The sequence below is a fragment of the Ailuropoda melanoleuca genome, chromosome 9 (assembly GCF_002007445.2).
Source record: "Ailuropoda melanoleuca isolate Jingjing chromosome 9, ASM200744v2, whole genome shotgun sequence".
Taxonomy (NCBI): Eukaryota; Metazoa; Chordata; class Mammalia; order Carnivora; family Ursidae; genus Ailuropoda; species Ailuropoda melanoleuca.
In genome coordinates, this window is record NC_048226.1 from 43,949,058 (window position 1) to 43,967,874 (window position 18,817).

The 18,817-nt window shown below is 35.4% G+C and overlaps 1 protein-coding gene across 11 annotated transcripts in view; it reads right to left on the reverse strand.

Moving 5' to 3' along the window:
* The window catches only part of EYA1 (EYA transcriptional coactivator and phosphatase 1), a 329,699-nt gene that overhangs the window by 163,366 nt on the left and 147,516 nt on the right, over positions 1-18,817 (reverse strand). For 2 of the 11 annotated variants that reach the window (XM_034668189.1, XM_034668186.1), the window contains exon 1: positions 2,416-2,545. The exons of 4 other annotated variants lie outside the window; for them this stretch is intronic. Coding sequence is in view for 1 of the 7 variants with exons in the window: in XM_034668185.1 (XP_034524076.1) it covers positions 1,189-1,190 (2 nt within the window). In the remaining 6 variants the exon portion in view is untranslated. Of the gene's footprint in view, positions 1-1,188; positions 1,337-2,415; positions 2,725-4,054; positions 4,074-8,490; positions 8,539-18,817 lie in introns of those variants that run through there. 5 more of the 11 variants (XM_034668182.1, XM_034668183.1, XM_034668190.1 and 2 more) reach the window with 5 other exon arrangements.

Here is an 18,817-nt window from a genome sequence, read left to right on the forward strand (position 1 = left end):
CCTTTTTTCTAATTAAATTTATAATTCTTCACAGATGTAACTTTTGTTGATGTTCAATTTGTCTCTCTCATTTTGTTAAACCTCACATAGTACTTCGCCAATCCATTGAATAGCCACATTAAATCTGTTAATACCATGCTCTTCAACCCCAGAAATTATTTCCAGAAGGCAAACTTGCTTTGAGAGATCATCAAACAAGACTTAAGGTACACATTTTATCACATTTTCCCTACCACAGAGCTCAGGACGCAGAGCAAAATTCATGACTTTTGCACTGTTTATTATACTTTGCTAAATTACAAATCAAAAGCATCTGACAGAAGATCATGTATGAAGCCAAAAAGTTAATAATGTTCTGTGAAAAGTAAACTGTAAATGGAAAGGGATTCTAAATCTCAGCAGCACAGAGCAAATAAAATGTAGGTACTTGTCTAAATTATGGGTTTTCCATAGGCTTTTTTGCTTGCTAGAAGCAATTTTTATAAAATGACTATAATTTAAAACTTTTTTTTCCCCAAACTAAAAAGAAATTTTCAAAGTGAAAGTACTGAACTTATCTAAATAAATAGAGTTGGCAGGCAAGCTGGTTTTGCCCAACCACAGATCAACCTGAGTACTCCCAAATTTGAAAGACAATGGCAATTTTCTAATCAGAATGTATTTTATAAGAATGAGCCTTAGGCATAAATCTGCTTTTTAATCAGAATACATTCTTACTAAAATTTTCCTCAATCCATATTTCTAACTATGGTGTCAATGCTGTGATAAAAACCTGAACCTAAAATCGAAATAAACTTCTAGGAAGAGGTGGAGATCTTTTAAATGTTAACACTTATTTCCTTCTTTATCAAAGACTCTATAAAATGTACGTTCCAATACTTCTACTGATCTTAATGTAATATGCTGTATTTCAAACTTCCTCGGTTGAAGAAAATGACAAAATCGAGTCCCCGTGAAAACAAAAACAAGCATTTAAACGACACTGATGCCACTAAAGACTGTTTTCAAAATTAGCATTCATGCAAAATGTTGAATGAAATACCTTTGCTATCTGATTAAACGGAAGAAAGGAGTTTCTTCTCGCTGCAAGTGTTTCTCCTCTTTCCAATGTGTTCTAACATGAATTTTCACATTCAAATGGAAATTTTCTTTTGAGAAAAATCATTTATCATGTCTACAAAAACTCACATAGCAGTTGACTTCCTTTTGGCACTCTAAAACTGAACAGTGGCTCAATTAGGCTTCTCTGTCTGTCACCGCGAAGAATTTTCAGGATTGAAAACCCATGGCTGTTTGCTCATTTACTGAACACTCTGGGCCTTAGGAGAACTCAAGCAGCAAGAAAGTCAAATATCAAATATTTGATAGTGCAAAAAAGCATGACTATTCATGTATGCATGTCCGCAAACCTCCAAACAGTGGGAGAAAAAACTCACAGAAGCCTAAAATAAAACCTACTCTGAAAGACACATGAAAAAAAAAAAAAAAAAAAACCCCAACCTTATAAAACTACACTTTGGGCTTAACTGCTGACTTCTTGTACCCCTTGTCATTTTAAGAAATGCAACATAAAAACACTTGTCTAAATTCAATGACAGGTCTGAATTTATTGAATTCTTGCAAAAGCTACTTAAATGTGTTCAAAACTCCTCCCAAGAAATATAAGCCCATGAGTCATTAGCAATATACTGATTTTGAATGACAAATACTTTAAATGGTCATTCAAAAGTTTAAGAAATCTTGTTTTAAATTGCAGGTCCATTCAAGTCATATAAAGTGTCAATAAGTGAAAAGTATTTTAATTTAGCCAATGTTTATTAGTTCCCCTTTGGAAGATGAGCCTGTTTAATATAACGTTGGGAAATTTGTTTATTGAAGCAAAAAGATTTCCTTCCTTCAAAAGTGGTATCAGTTGTTTTTTGTTATCTGTTGTCCTTTCAAAATGTGAATTCCTTTCTCATTTTCTCATATCAACCAAAGGTGCCCAGGAAAAGTTATCTGTGTTGCAATGAGATTATATATACACATTTATCGCTTTATTCAATATCACAATAATCTTTGAGGTTTGTGCAGCCATTCAGGAGAGATAGGAAGCAATCTCCCTACAAGAATATAGCCGTGTGTTATATTTATATCGATCACAGCAACAGTGGTTGTTAGCAATTCATTTGTAATTAGCTCTTAATGTTGCTAATCGCTCAGATAATTTGGGGGTTAAGAATTATACTTTTATGATGGAACCCTGTGGCTAAACACGCAGTACGCACAAAGTGTCATAACCGTGCCCGTGCCCTAATGTTTTTATTTTAAAACAAATCAAAACAATACCAAAAGCGCGCCTGTTATCTCGGGTTTTGCCCACAGGACAGCTGTTGTCAGTCACTACAATTTTTCAAACAGTCAGCTTGTACTTACAGCGCTTACATCTGCTGCAGCCACCAGTTTAATGTGCTCCTTCGAATTTTCTGGTTTAGCAGACCTCCATTCCTTATGCAGTTTTGCTCCTGGATAAGGACGCGTGAGGGCTTTTAGGAGCTCCCAGCGGAGCCCGGCGCTGCTGGAAGCGGGGCACCTCTGGAGGGGGAAGCCCGGCCGCGGGGACAGCCGCCTGGCCGCTGCTGCAGGCTCGGGCTGCCGAGCGACTGAGCGAAAACGCTCTCCCCAGAAAGCAAACCGCCACAGTGGACGGCAACAGGAAGGCTTAAAGTCGGAAGTGGCACTGGAGAGTTTCTACCTCGCCCCAAACTCGGAGCCATCAGCTCCCACCGTTCTGTTTAGGAACCGCTCTGAGCCCTGCGCTCTTTCCCCACCAAACTGCAGCCGCAGATAGCATCTGAGAACCCTAGACAAAGAAACAGCAGAATCTCATCCCTCGATTTGTTTGCGCAGCCTTGTAGGTCTGCCCGTGGAGCCTCGGGGCTTTTTTTGCTTTTGCAACGCAAACCACAGCTATTCTCTTGTTCTAACCTTATTGGTTTAAATGCAACAATTGAGAGGAGCGCTGCTCCGTCTGACTCAACCTTGCTGCTTAAAAAAAATTTATTATGTAAATGAACGCGCCCCATGCTATCTGAATAAACAGCTGTGTGAGAATACGTTCTCTGAGACACTGTCAACACACATCTCCTGCTACAGCAGCTACCAATTACGAGTTTGGGGAGTAGTTACACGTTATCTTTTATACTTCTCCAAAACTTTTTTCAGGCCCTGAAACTTAGGGAATCAACACTTTTCAATTTTTTTTTCCCCCGAAGGTACCCACTAACAGGTCTGGGACAAATTTTTTAAAAAGTGAGAATGGCCATTTATATATTAAGTAGGTAAAGGGAGAAAACAAGCAAACGTGTAAACTATTACCGGTTTAACAATGAAAGCCCGAATGATGATTCTGCAACGATTTCTAGGATGGCTAGTTTTACAGCAACATTTTTTTTATATGAACCAGATAATATTTCAGGGTTAATATTTTAAAATCATTTTTGGGAAAAGATTTGTTTTATCTAGAACTCTTTCTTTACACTTTGTTCTTTTTAAAAAAAATTCTAATTTCACAATCTATGCAAGATAATCCATAACACTTACCTAGAGAGTCGAGCTATTCACATTATGACTAAATTACAGCTTCAGTTTAAAATACTTACTATCATGTTTTAGGCAGATAAATGACTTCAGTTATTAGATCGATGACAACCGTTATATTGACTTCAAATATTTAGAAGGCATCACGGATGTGCCTATTATATTTTAATTTGCCAGCTCCATACCAAAGTTCAAATACGAATGTTTATTTTGATACTACCCACTTATCAGAACCAATCTTGTACTCTGAAGTAAAATCTTTATACCCATTGGATTGTCTTTCCAACTATTTCGCCATTACCAAAAATACTATTCTATGTATTCGGTGTTTTATTAATAATAAAAAAACATCTTTTTTTTTAAAGGCTCTTACCCTGGTATGAAAGAACATTTTTTAAAACACAGTAAATTCTTAAATGATTTTATGATACATTTCCAGATCACCAACTAATAAAACAGATACACACAGTCTTACCTTTTCTTTGCTAATTTGTAAATGAAAGCACCATTCCCATGCAACCAAAACAAAAAGCTTCTAATGAACAAAATTCAGTGTGGACTTCTCCCCCTCTCCCCCCCTGAAAAGATGCCAATCTAAATTCCTCAGAAAAGAACGCTTTGTCAAATCTAAGAGTCAGCTTAAACTGCACACTCACCTAGGATTTCATTTTGTATGGTACCAGCAAGGAATCATGGGCTAGTCATCTGCCATATTTGGGAAGCTAGGTCAAAAATCAGTTGATTGCTATTGGATCTGTTCATCTATGCAGCCGAAATAGAATTACATTACCACCTACAGCACTTTCTCAAACCAGAAGTATCAGTTATTCAATATACTAAGGTATATATGCAGAAAATAAAATACAGCACAGAATGGAGGTTCCTAGTGCTGTGAAGTATATGTGATGTTACATTAATTTAATCTATGATGTCAGGCACCCACATAGTAACTGCTTTTGCTATCATATTTATTTCTAAGGTCCATAAAATAAAAATCTGAGGTGCTGGTTGGTTCAACCCAGTTTGAAACCCTATCCTATGTTAAGCTATTGTACCCAGGCATCCCATGGTTTAAAACTTATTTTAGATATGAAAGGATAAAATATTAGTTTTCTGATCCATGAGAGATTATATTTGCAAATCCAGGAGACACAAACTACATGAAGTCGGAACAGCAGGAATATCATGTAAAGTGTCTGACTTTCATATATAAATGACTTGCCTATATTATAATCAAATTTATCATATTACATTAGTTTTTATATTGAAATTCAATTATTTCTATTTATATAACCAAACAAGATACCATTAAAGAAATGATGCATGTAATTATGAGGAAAATTATGAAAAGCATGATGAAGGTAATATGACCACTAATATGACACAGGTCATGCTTCATAATTACGTAACAAAGAGCTTAGTCATTGGCTAAAAGAAATATCCATGTGAATATATACCAATTTTAAATGGTTTCCTTTTCCTAAAGCAAAATTAGATGGATTAAAAACAATCACATGCTTATCTATAAATTTTGTCTGGTTATTACTCCTGATTATCAAATATGCAATAATTACCATACAACTTATACCAAAAATAAGTTACTCTCTGATAAATAGCCAATAGGTAAGCCATTACTAATAAGATCCAGTTTGTAGTATACTGTTAACTTCCTATTCTAAATTTTCACTAACTACAATTACGTAACTTATCCATATATTTTAAGGACAAAGGTGTCCCCTAAATAAAGTCATATACATTACAACAGCAATTAGAAACATTTGCTCAAAATTTACCGTTAGTAAAGACAGGTAATAGTAGAAAGCATTACCTTCTGATATTTCCTAAAGGAATTTCAACATATGAATAGGAGTAAAGAAATTTCTAATATGCATTTTTTCCCACTAAAGCAAAAAAATAAACATATAATTTCATCTGGGAAAGGAAAACACTTGAAATAGGCAACGGTAACAAAGTGTTTGAATACCCTCAAAGAGACAGTATCTTTCATATACTATAACTCCAAACAGTTTTTATCTTCTAGAACGAGCTGTTGCCTAGACATGTGCCTGGTTATAGAAAAGACTGCAATTTTGAGAGAAGTTGTTAGTGCTCTCCAATTAACAGAATTTTAAATAAAGGCATGATTGCAAAAATAAACAAGTGTCTCAAATTAAAAAAAAAAAAAAGACCAGGGTAGATATAAAGAATTCATTAGAACAATCAAAAATGTAATTTCGAACTTTTCTAAAACTACACGAGTAAACAGTTGATTAATCAAATAAAATACAAGAAATGAACACAGAAAACAAATGATTAAAGGCAAGTGCTCCTTTCCTTTAACCCTTCCAATAACAATAACAAAGATTGTGAGTAATTGTGAAGTTCTCAATAAAAAATGTACTCAGAAGTTATTTTTCTTCTATTTGTGTGTACCTTTTAATAATTTTACAATTAAGGATGCACACTATCACCTGGTCCAATATCAACCACCTCTCACCTCTGTTTCTACCACTCTTAGGAGAATAGTGCTCAAGAACAATAGTATAGTAAGTTGCAAAAACATAATTAGCATTTAAAGGCCAGTGTTTTTTCTTCAAAAGCAAAATCCTAATTAGTTTTTCTTCCATATCAGTAAAATCAGTAATATCTGATCAATAAAATCAACATTTTGCAATTCGGGCTGTTCAAAGTGGAATGGCAAATAGCGTATTCCAAAATACTGTACTTCTGGTCCCTCTGCTTCCAAATGAGTCTCTTTTCTCGTGGTTCGCGCCATGGCATTACATTCCTGGCTTTTTTATGGAACCGTTGGAACAGTGGAAGGCTGACGTTAAGATCCTTGCTGGCATTTGGAGTGGTCACTTTCATGACCTCCTCTTTCCCCACTGGCACGAGACCTACAATGAGGGCCCTGCTCCCAGTAGCCTTCTGCTGAAACACAACCAAGTAAAACATCCTCTATTTATTTTAAGAATGATATTAAATCTGCCAAACTGAATGTCTACCAGTATTTTGCTAAATGTTTTCCATTCAAACTCCAACATGAATAGCTTTTAACAGTAAATTTAAGGAGGCAATTACTAGCTATTCACTCCACCATGGAAAATTATTTTACTAAATATTATAGTCTTTATACCAACACAATTTGGAAATATAATCTATTTCCTGGCTTTCTAATAAGTGCACTGGTTATTACATATGGATAATAACATTTATTTATGTAGGGTGGGAAACTTATCATATGTAGTAATGAGTGCCTATAGGATGTTTTTTTACAAAATTATTATTCTAATAGAAACTTTGAGGAGCACTTATTGAAACAAATAATCATAACAAGGGCAGGGGTAGATTTTTAAGAAAAGGGAATGGGATGATAGAGGTACTTTATCTAAGAGAAATATGACATGCCAGATTTTCTATTTTAAAAGCAACTGATTTTCCAAAATGGCAAACAGAGTTACTTTTTCTCCCTTCTGCCAAAAATATGTAAATAACTGTCTTGGAAGCATATGCTTAATCTCAGCAATAGCTCTTTTGCTTTCTCAAACTTTAAAGCGGATTTCTGTTGACATGAAGTAACCTAGAAAACCCAGATTTGTCTCCTCTTCAAACTTTTTTTTCCTCAAAGCCATGGGCAAAACCAATCTTGTCAGCACCTCCCAATACTTGTAAGAGGATCTGGAAATTTGTTTTGTGTTTTCCAGGTTTCATGACAGCTGAGTTCACAGTTTTTAAATTCTTCAGAAATGATGACTATCTCGTGGTACAGGGAAGGAAATTAATATTTATTGAGCGCTTACTACATGCCAGGCTGTGTTAGGAGTTTTATATACATTCTGCATTTATTTTAACAAAAACGTGACAATTTATCTGTATGAATCCTGTGTTTTCAAAAATATGCCTCCTCCCCCCTATTTGTTCTAGAATCTGCCTCATTTTCTGACACCATCAAAGTTACCACTAAACAGTAGATGGAGCACTGGGACATCAATGTGTCCTGGGCGGTACCATCCTTTTGGAGCAAAAGGACACCTAAAAAAGTTAATAAATCCAGAAAGGTGTGTGACATGTTGAGATGATATTTACTGAAATGGTATGTCCAAGAGAGAATAGGCACAATCACTGTACAATACGTGATTATTCAGAAACATTTATTGTAAGTTAGTGTGCAGGTTCAAAAATAAAAATACATTAAATGATCAATAGGGAAAAAAATGTAATGAATCCTTAAACCTGAAATTATCAAATTGGGGATATATTTTTTTCTCACTACTTATCAAAAAAAGGTGAATTATCTTTCTAAAATAAGGATTATAAATATCCCCAACGTTTTCTTTATAATATAAAGGAGACACTAAGGGTCTGAGTGTACCACAAGCAAATTATATGGACAACTTGTTTTACAGTTCTATCCATTTCTTCTCTTTTGTATTCCTAATTTCAGTTATCCAATGTGATACGCTTTGATCTCAATAGCTCTTACATCATAAACACTTGATTTGTTCATGAGGAAATAATTACATTCAGAATGTACTCCAAATTGTCCTTATGCATTTGGAGGTATAGTTTAAGTATCCAGAATCAAGAAACTCTATTATTATTACAAAGGAATTGCCAGGAAGGGACAAAATAAAAAACCAAAACTTAATAACCTGGAGAATTTTTTTCTTCCTTCAAGCAGCATTAACTTTTTCCCCCTCCAGTCTCCCAAATCGGAAAAAAAGAGTAACCTCTAAAGCTGTTTTAGACAGAAGGTCAGAATTCAAAGGATCGGTAACCCAATCCACAGTGTGCTGCAATCACATTGCTATTGGAAACACAACCAGAAGCACCATTTTTCTAGATGTTTTTATTAAGCAATGTCAATAGGTAGACAGCCTGGAGGTTTCCCTCTACTGTAAAGATTCATACCTGCAGGCGATCAAGTTGCTTTGGGTCCGGGAATTTTCCTTTAGAATGCTGGAGAGTAAGGGAAAAAATAGACTCTGCGTCACATACTGAGAAACACAATAGCTCCACTTTGTTCACATACTGAAGGAGACTACCTTTTAAGGACCAAAATGGAAATAAAGATGAAAGTTTTCTAGTCTTTAGATGTTCATTTAGTAATAAGAATTCTTCTTTTCGACGGTTTAATATTTGGAGTATTGTACCGGTTTTTAAAAATTTGTAGCTCGTATTCTTTCAAAAAAAAAATAGAAGTCTGGAAACATCCACTGTTTCTTTCAAGGATTCTGTTTTAACATCACCAGTGATCTGGTTTACCTGAATCGCGGAGTCAAACAAAGTCAAGGATCTGGGGTTTGCTGAATTAGTGTATTTTAAATGTGTATGGTTCTTAAAAACAACTCCCCGGTTGATGGGGAGTTATAGACTGGTGGCTCATTTTTTTAAATCAATACAAGGAAAAACAAATAGTTTACCAAGAGGTCAGAGAGCCAGCAGGGGAGACCTCTACTGCACGGTTATCATTGACAAGCCCTGCTGAAAGATCCGCAAAACTCCCATTAGCTCTGGCCTCTTGGGAGAGCTGTTCACTTTCCTTCCTGCCCTTGCCTGAGAGGACAGATCTTCCTCACCAGCAGACACTGGATGAGAGGGGTAAGGAGGAGGTAAGGGAGGGACGGAACAAAAACAAAGCAAAAAACAAGAAGTTATTCAAGACAATAAGCAGAAAACTAGTTCAAGGATCTGCACTTTTTTTTAAAGAATGAGTGTCTATGACTTAGAAATTCTAAAGGAAAAAGATCATGTTTTTTGATACACAGATTTTATATGTTTTAAATTTACAGTACCTTTCCTAGTACTTTTTAGGAGCCATTTCATTTGATAAATATAAAAACGGAAAAAACATAAAAGACCTAACTCACCGCAAATAAAATTCATTCATGACTAAAAACCAGACTATTTAAAAGGAAGACCCACATCACTAAGCTCTCCATTTACAATTGTCTAAAATCATGTCTATTTCCAACCAATGAATGAGCTATTTTGAAAAAAGATATATTAAAGGAGATATTTCACATTAAGATATTCTTGAACTGGCATATGCCAAATCTTTCTGTACTTTTGATTTTGCAACTATATCACTATTCAAAGTTTAAATGCTGTCCTCTTCCTAAAATTTGTAGAGCTACCAAAATTTACCTATAATCGCTAGACTAAAAAAATGCACTAGAGTTTCGAGGTCTAATTCTGGCTTTAACATAGGCTTTCTCTGTGCCCTTTGTTATCACAATAGTTAGACCCTCAATTTATCATCTGTAAACAGGCTACCTAGAAGTGGATGCAAGAAGGTCACACACCTTACCAAAATGGCATGGGGATAAAAATGTTTACTGTAGGGGCCCCTGGGTGGCTCAGTCAGTTAAGTGTCTACCTTTGGTTCAGGTCATGATCCTGGGGTCCTGGGATCGAGTCCTGCATTGGGCCCCCTGCTTAGCAGGGAGCCTGCTACTCCCTCTCCCTTTGCCCCACCCCCCAGCTCATGGGCTCCCTCTCTCTCTCAAATAAATAAATAAAATCTTTTTAAAAATGTTTACTGCAAGGGTAAAACTCTCATAGGCAGTAAAATAGCAATAGAAAACTGAATTTCAAATCAAATTAATTAAGCAAGTGTAGAATGAGTGCCCAGTCTGGACATGGCAAGTTTCTAATATTAGCACAGCTTGGTACACATGGTAGGTGCTCAGTAAATGTTATTTAAATTAATTAATGTATGCACACTTGGCTACTTGACAGAACAAGGCCCTGGACTGTGAAAGAAAAATGATTTCCCTGAATTTCTTTTGCTTCTATGTTTTTATTTTCCTTACACATTGTTATATTTGTCTTCCATTTGAAACTCTAAAGTGGACTGGCTAGGATATTATCATCATAGGGGAGTTAATCTCATTCTCATATTCAAAACATATTTAAAACACTTCCTAGAACCAAATTGAGTCATTGAAACAGTGCCAGGAATTTGCCATCCTGACAATAGGAAATAACCAAATTCTAAGGAAATTAAAAAATTAGAAGAGACCTGAAATCACTGTATCCCCATGGTCTATGTTTTTCAGTGGGACAAGAAAATGAAATAAAAAGTTAAGTTTCACTTAAAGAAAAGCTATCATCGACATATTTAGTTTTACCTACCATATTCCTCCTAAAGTACTCTTTACTCCAAAGCAGTTCATATTTCCCTTTTGCATTCTTAAAGGAAAAATGCAGTAAAATTAATAAAAAAGTTAAAGGGATACACAATAGAATGAAAATATCTTTAAAGAAATCCTACCTCCTCACTTTTCAGAAATACTTCATTGTAAGATACAGCCACAACATTGTCATTTTAATATTCCACAATTTTGAAGCTATTCAGGAATTTAATTAACCAAGCTAGTTAGTGGGTTTGTCCGCCAGTCACTCAGCAAATATTTATCATGCATCTAGTTTGTGCTGGGTACTGTGGGCACTAGGAAATGAAGCAGTAAATGAGCAGACAGAATTCACACTTATCCTATGTGTGTAAAAGTGTGTAAATAAATTAAAAGATGGCCAACTGGGCATATACATTTATTTTTGCCTTTTTCTACAAACCCATTAAGCAACAGTAGATGGACTTTTTTAAAGCATAAATCCCAAAGAATGAGGAAGGCAGCTAATCAGAAAACAGTAAAAAAAAAAAAAAAGTAAAAAAGCAGACCATTAGTAACTGGTTTAGCAGATCTGAGAAAAAGCTGAATCCAAAGTTGGCAATCAGGAAAGCTGAAAAGCAATCTAATTTACACCAACAAAGCCTCTGACATTTCAGGAATTGGTGGTACCAAGGACTTTTGAAAGTAGAAATAAGAAGAAATACCAAAAAAAAAAAGAGGTACAAATCAGTACAGTAAGAAGCAGTTAGAATCACTCTTGGATGCCACTCCACATAGTAGTCAAACATGTACACTTGGACTGAAGGAGAAGCCCCAAAATGTGTTCAGGAAGGGGCACCATACTAAGAATAGGTGGATTCTGTTTGCAGAATCCTGAATGCTGGGACACACTGAATTCTAGGACAACTGCCCCTGTTTCCTTTCACCAAATCTTTCCCCATTCTGAGTCCTAGAATAATGGTAGCTAAATCTAGGTTATCCAGACAGCAGATAAAAAGAGTCTTCACTAAGAATTCTAACTAGACCTAGAGGAAAGACTTGAAAAACTTAAACCTGGAGGTCTCCCCAAGAGAAGACCCAGCCTAATTGCCCTACCATAAAAACCATGGTCTGTGAGTCCCCAGACAATCAATTCTAAGGTGCTCCACTTATACCTATGAGCTAATAATAGTCAAGGGTTACCTGTGTCTGAGGACAACTTCTTGGAAGAAATGTAGAATCCAAATGAACAGAGAAAAGCAATTTGAGGAAACAGAGGTCAGGCAAAAGGAAGAAAAACAAAAACAAAAAACCCTCATTAATCCACAGAGAAATAAGATAGTAAACAAGATAGGAAAGTAACAATAATGATTTTTTTTTTAAAGAGAAACATCTAACAACAAAAAAGAGCCCTTAGAAATAAAAAACAGACTAGCAAAAATGTGTAATTCAATAAGGTTTGAAAAAATAAAATTGAGGAAGTTTTACAGAGAATAGAACAAAAGACATGGAAAATATGAGAAAAAAACAGAAAATACAATAAGAAAATGAAGAAATACAAGAAAATATGGTGGTCCAACATCCAAATAACTGGAGTTCCAGAAGGCGAGCAGAGAAAATGAAGGTAAAATTTAAATAAATAATTCTAAAATATTTCATAGGACATTAGTTTTCAGATTGAAAGAGCTCAATGAATACCGAACAAAAAAAAAAATTTTTTTTTAAAGGACAATGGACATTGTTGGGACATTCCAAAACCCTTGGGAAAATGGTAGCCCCACAGGGATCCAAAGAGAATAAACATATCACAGACAGAAAGTTACTTCAGACTTCTTAATTGGAACATGTATTTCTAGAAGGTAATGGAACAATGGTTTCAAATTTCTTAAGGAGAAATAATTCTCAACTTAGAATTTTATATCTTAAAAAAATTTATAACAAGTAGGAAAATTGGAGATATTTAAATCAAGTTAATATTTGTAGACGTGTCAGGTTTAAAAAGGTTATTTCCAAAGTATCAATTTTTCAGGGTGCTAAGAGAAGATATGTTCTATAGAAATTTGGGAGCAAACCTCCTTTATGAAATAACTCAACCAAATAGAAAAGAGAAGACTCTAATCTCTGGTGTTGGTAGTAAAGAGAATTTCTAGGATGATAGCTCTGTACCAGGCATGGCCATCCAGACCAGAGGAGGTCAGAAAGCACAAGAAAAGGTTTCAAGATGAAAAGATTGATAGAATAGTTGACACATCTGAACACATGGAAAGAAGAGTTAAATGATCAGGAGAGGGTAAGAAATTGAATTATTAAAAGAAATTATAGATAGAATACTACATACTTCTGGGATCGAGCCCCACATCAGGCTCCTCCACTGGGATCCTGCTTCTTCCTCTCCCACTCCCCCTGCTTGTGTTCCCTCTCTCAATGGCTGGCTCTCNATGGCTGGCTGTCTCTGTCAAATAAATAAATAAATAATAAAATCTTTNATAAATAAAATCTTTAAAAAAAAAAAAAAGAACACTACATGCAGCTGCTGTAAAGACCATACATGTAGATGGAGTGATACAAATGCCAAAACCCAGGAAATATCCATACTGGAAGGATGGCAGGACTGACAAAGTTTTTGTGTGTATGTGTTGGGGTAGGAGTGAGATGAAAGAGGAACAAATAGTCATCTTCCATAGTGGCAAATCAATAAGTAACACTAAAAATGAAAAAAAAAAGTCAAAGGAACAATATAGCAAGATTCAGCTGAAAAGTTAGAAGTGGTTTTATCTGGGAAAGGCAAAGAAAGATGAAAGTTTGGTAGAAGACTCTCCTCTCCATAATAATTTTTATAGAATTGTTTCACTTTCAAAATTATGTGCATATAATTTTGATAAAAATAAAAATGTAAAAAAAGACCCAGACATTTTCCTAATCTTGTGTGTGTGTGTGTGTGTGTGTGTGTGTGTGTATTTTTTGTTGACAAGTACTAAAAAATATTTCAGGTAAAATTTGGTAGAGAGGGATATGGGGAAAGGGGTGGGTGCTGTGTTAACTCGTCAAGGAAAGCCTGTTTAAGGAGGTATCATTTGAGTTGAGGCATAGATAATGAAAAGGTAATTTTCACTTCATAGATAATAAAAGAGCTAGTAAAAGAAGAACAAAGCCAGTAAAAGAAAGGAAATAATAAAGATTAGAACAAAAATAGAGACTAAAAAAACCCAATAGAACACATAAATGAAACCAGGAGCTGGTTCCTTAAAAAGATAAACAAAATTGATAAAACTTTAACTAGACTTACCAAAAAAAAGAGAGAGAGGAGTCAAAAAAATAAAATCAGAAATGAAGGAGAAACAACAACCAACGCTACAGAAATACAAGTGTTTATAAGAGAATATTGTGAAAAATTGTATGTCAACAAATTGGACAGCCTAGAAAATATGGATAAACTCCTAGAAACATAACCTTCCAAAAGGTTATGGATCAGGAATCAGGAAGAACTAGAAAATTTGAACAGACCAATTACCAGTGATGAAATTGAATCGGTAATAAAAAAAAAAAAACCCAACGAACAAAAAGTCCAGGGCCAGATGGCTTCACAGGTGAATTCTACCGAATGTTTAAAGAAGAGTTTATACCTCTTCTTCTCAAGCTATCCCAAAAAATAGAAATGGAAGGAGAACTCTCAAATTCATTCCATGAGGCCAACACTATTCTGATACCAAAACCAAATAAAGACCCTACAAAAAAAGAGAATTCCAGGCCAGTATCTCTGATGAACATAGACACAAAAATCCTCAACAAAATATTGGCAAACCAAAAGTAACAATACGTTAAAAAAATTACTCGCTATCATCAAGTGGGGTTCATTCCTGGGATGCAAGGTTGGTTCAATATTCACCAATCAATCAGTGTGATACATCACATTAACAACAGGATGGATAAAAAACATATGATCACCTTAATACATGCAGAAAAAGCATTTGACAAAGTACAACATCCATTCATGATAAAAAAAAAAAAACTCTCAACAAACTAGGTTTAGAGGGAACGTACCTCAACATAATAAAGGCCATGTATGAAAAACCCACAGCTAACATCATACTCAATGGTGAAAAACTGAGAGCAGGAACAAGATGTCCACTCTCACCACTTTTATTCAACATAGTAGTGGAAGTCCTAACCACAGTCATCAGAAAAGAAAAAGAAACAAAAGGCATCCAAATTGGTAAAGAAGAGTAAAACATTCACTTTTGCAGATGATGTGATACCACATATAGAAAATCCTAAAGACTCCACCAAAAAACTACTAGAACTGATAAATGAATTCAGTAGTCACAGAATATAAAGTTAATGTACACAAGCCTATTGTATTTCTAAATACTAATAACAAAGTAGCAGAAAGAGAAATTTAAAAAAATAATCCCATTTACAATTGCCCCAAAAGTAGTAAAATACCTAGGAATAAACTTAACAGGGAGGTAAAACACCTGTACTCCAAAAACTATAAAACATTGATGAAAAAAGTAGAAGATGAGAGAAACAAATAGAAAAATATTCCATGCTCATGAATTAAGGGAACAAATATTGTTGAAATATCCATTCTACCAAAAGCGACCTACAGAGTTAATGCAATCCCTATCAAAATACCAACAGCACTTTTCACAGAACTAGAACAAATAATCCTAAAATTTGTAGGACATCACAAAAGACCCTAAATCAGGAATCACAATTCCCGATTTCAAGTTACACTATAAAGCTGTAGAAATTAAAACAGTATGGCACTGGCACAAGAATAGACACATAGATCAATGGAACAGAACAGAGAACACAGATGGAAACCCATGATTATATAACCAATTAATCTATAGCAAAGGAGGCAAGAATGTACAATGGAGAAAAGCAGTCTCTTCAGTAAATGGTGCTGGGTAAATTTGATAGCTGTGTGCAAAAGAATGAAATTGGACCATTTTCTTACACCATACACAAAAATAAACTCAGAATGGATTAAGGACCTAAATGTGAGGCCTGAAACCCTAAAACTTGTAGAAGAGAGCACAGGCAGTAAATTCTCTGACATTGGCTATAGCAACATTTTTCTAGATATGTCTCCTCAGGCAAGGGAAATAAACACAAAAATAAACTATTGGGACTACATTAAAATAAGAGCTTCTGCACAGTGAAGGAAACCATCAACAAAACAAAAAGGTAACCTACTAAATAGCAGAAGGTATTTTCAAATGATATATCTGATAAGGGCTTAATATCCAAAATATATAAAGAAGTTATACAACTCAAGACACACACACACACACAAATTTAAAAAAGGCAGAGGACCTAAATAGATTTTTCCAAAGGAGACATACAGGTGTCTAACAAACATGAAAGGATGTTCAACATCACTCATCATCAGGGAAATGCAAATCAAAACTACAATGAGATATCACCTCACTCCTGTCAGAATGGTGAAACTAAAACACATAGGATACAAGGTTTGGTGAGGATGTGGAGAAAGGGGAACCCTCATGCACTGTTGGTGGGAATGCAAACTGGTGCGGCCACTGTGGAAAACAGTATGGAGGTTCCTCAGAAAGTTGAAAATAGAGCTACCTTATGATAAGCAATTGCACAAGTATTTACCCAAACAAAACAAAACAAAGACACTAATCCAAAAATGTACATCTACCCCTATGTTTACTGCAGCCTTATTTACCGCAGCCAAATTATGGAAACAGCCTAAGTGTCCACTGATAGATGCATCATATATATATACACACATATATATAATTTCGCATCTTCTCTATCCATTCATCTATATATGGAGATATTCATATCTGATTCTATATATATATAATATTACTCAGCCATAAAAGAATGAAATCTTGCCATTTGCAACAACATGGATGAATCTAGNTATCTATATATATATATAATATTACTCAGCCATAAAAGAATGAAATCTTGCCATTTGCAACAACATGGATGAATCTAGAAGGTATAATGCTAAGTGAAATAAGTCATCAGAGAATGACAAATACCATATGATTTCACTCATATGTGGAATTTAAGAACAGGAACAAACAAATTTTAAAAAAAGAGACAAACCCGATTCTTAAATATAAAGAACAAACTAGTGGTTGCCAGTAAAGGGGGATGGGTGAAACAGATAAAAGGGATTTAGTACATTTAATGTGACGAGTACTGAGCAATGTATAGAATTTTGAATCGTTATATTGTACACCTGAAACTAACATAACATTGTGTGTTAATTATATACTTGAATAAAAAATAAAATGAAATAAAATAAAATGAATTTTAAAACTCAAAAAGAAAAAGAGGTGATAGACTTGTAAAACTTTGATGTGGGGGGCATGCAAGTTTGAAGGGAACAAGCTTGGCAAGTAGGAGGGCAGAAGAAAGAACTGTGGAGGGTAGTGGACAAGAAGGGAAGAACAGGACCCAGGCTGGGTGTGGAGCACGGGGTGCTGCAGGCCAGTTAAAGAGCTGAGATTTTATTCTTAGTAAAATATAAAGTTACCAGCGATCCTTTTTGTTTGTTTGTTTTATTTTAGGATTTATTTTTGATCCGAACAGAGACGCTGTCTGATTTACATTTAGGAAAGATCCCTCTGGCTGCCATGGGGAGGACAGACAACAGAAAAGCAAGATTAGAGGCAGGGAGGCAAATGGGGCTGAGCAGTAGTCTAGGTAAGAAGTGGTGGTAATCTAGACTAGGGTTGTATCTGGGGAGATGATGATATGGAGCCAGATTTAGGGCATATTTTTGAATTAGACCCAACAGGACTGGCAGATTGGATGTGGGTTTGAGGCAAAGAAAGAAATTAAAGATGACTCCAGTCTCTCCGCATAAACAATAAACACCACTGATTTGGCTTTCATCTTCATTCATTTCTTCTTTCTGCTTTCTTGCTCATACAATAACAGGACATAAACACAAAGAGCCTGAATAATCACAATCTAAATAATTGAAAGTTAACTAAAAGTCTTTTCATTACTATCTAGTGAAACCATCTAACACATCCCCGCCCCCACCCACTCACGCCTCACCAGCCTCCTTTGTCACCCCAGTATGCTATGCTCTCTCCTGTCACTGTACATTTGTTCATGTTTCTGCATACTCTCCAGCCTGATATAAATGTCTTTACTCCTTTTTTTCTTTTCAGCCTACCTCTCATCTGCTGCTGGCTTCTATCTCAACATGGTAGGCTGTTACTCTGGTAGCTCCCATTGAATCATGCCTCTCAAAAAGACTAATTCTGGTCTTGGCAAATGGAACATTAGTAAGGATGATCTAAGCAGAGAATTGTGCTTGCACCTTGGGGCTTATCCTCTANTAGGCTGTTACTCTGGTAGCTCCCATTGAATCATGCCTCTCAAAAAGACTAATTCTGGGCTTGGCAAATGGAACATTAGTAAGGATGATCTAAGCAGAGAATTGTGCTTGCACCTTGGGGCTTATCCTCTAGGAATGCTTACTCTTTGGACCTAGCCACCATTAAGGAAGTCCAAGCTAGCCATGTGGTAGAAGAGAAGTCCCAGTCTGCCAATCATCCCACCAAAACCATCTTGCATATTCCAGCTCCAGCCACTTTTTTTTTTTAATAAGTGTACTCTTAATCCTCTTTGCCTATTTCACCCATCCCCCACCCCTCTGGTAACCATCAGTTTGTTCTCTATAGATAAGAGTCTGTTTTTTGGTTTGTCTCCTTTTCCCTTTGTTCATTTGTTCTGTTTCTTAAATTCCGCATGAGTGAAATCATATGGTATTTGTCTTTCTCTGACTGACTTATTTCCCTTAACATTATACACTCTAGATCCATTAATATTGTTGCAAATGGCCACATTTATTTCTATGGCTAAGATTCCCTTGTGTGTATATATACTACATCTGATTTATCTGTTCATCTACCAATGAACATGTGGGCTGCTTCCATAATTTGGCTCTTGTAAATAATGCTGCAGTAAAAGTAGTGGTACCTATATCATTTTGAATTAGTGTTTTTGTCTTCATGTAAATAGCCTGTAGTGGAATTATTGGATCATATGGTAACTCTACTTTTAATTTTTTGAGGAACCTCCATACTGTTTTCCACAGTGGCTGCACCAGTTTGCATTCC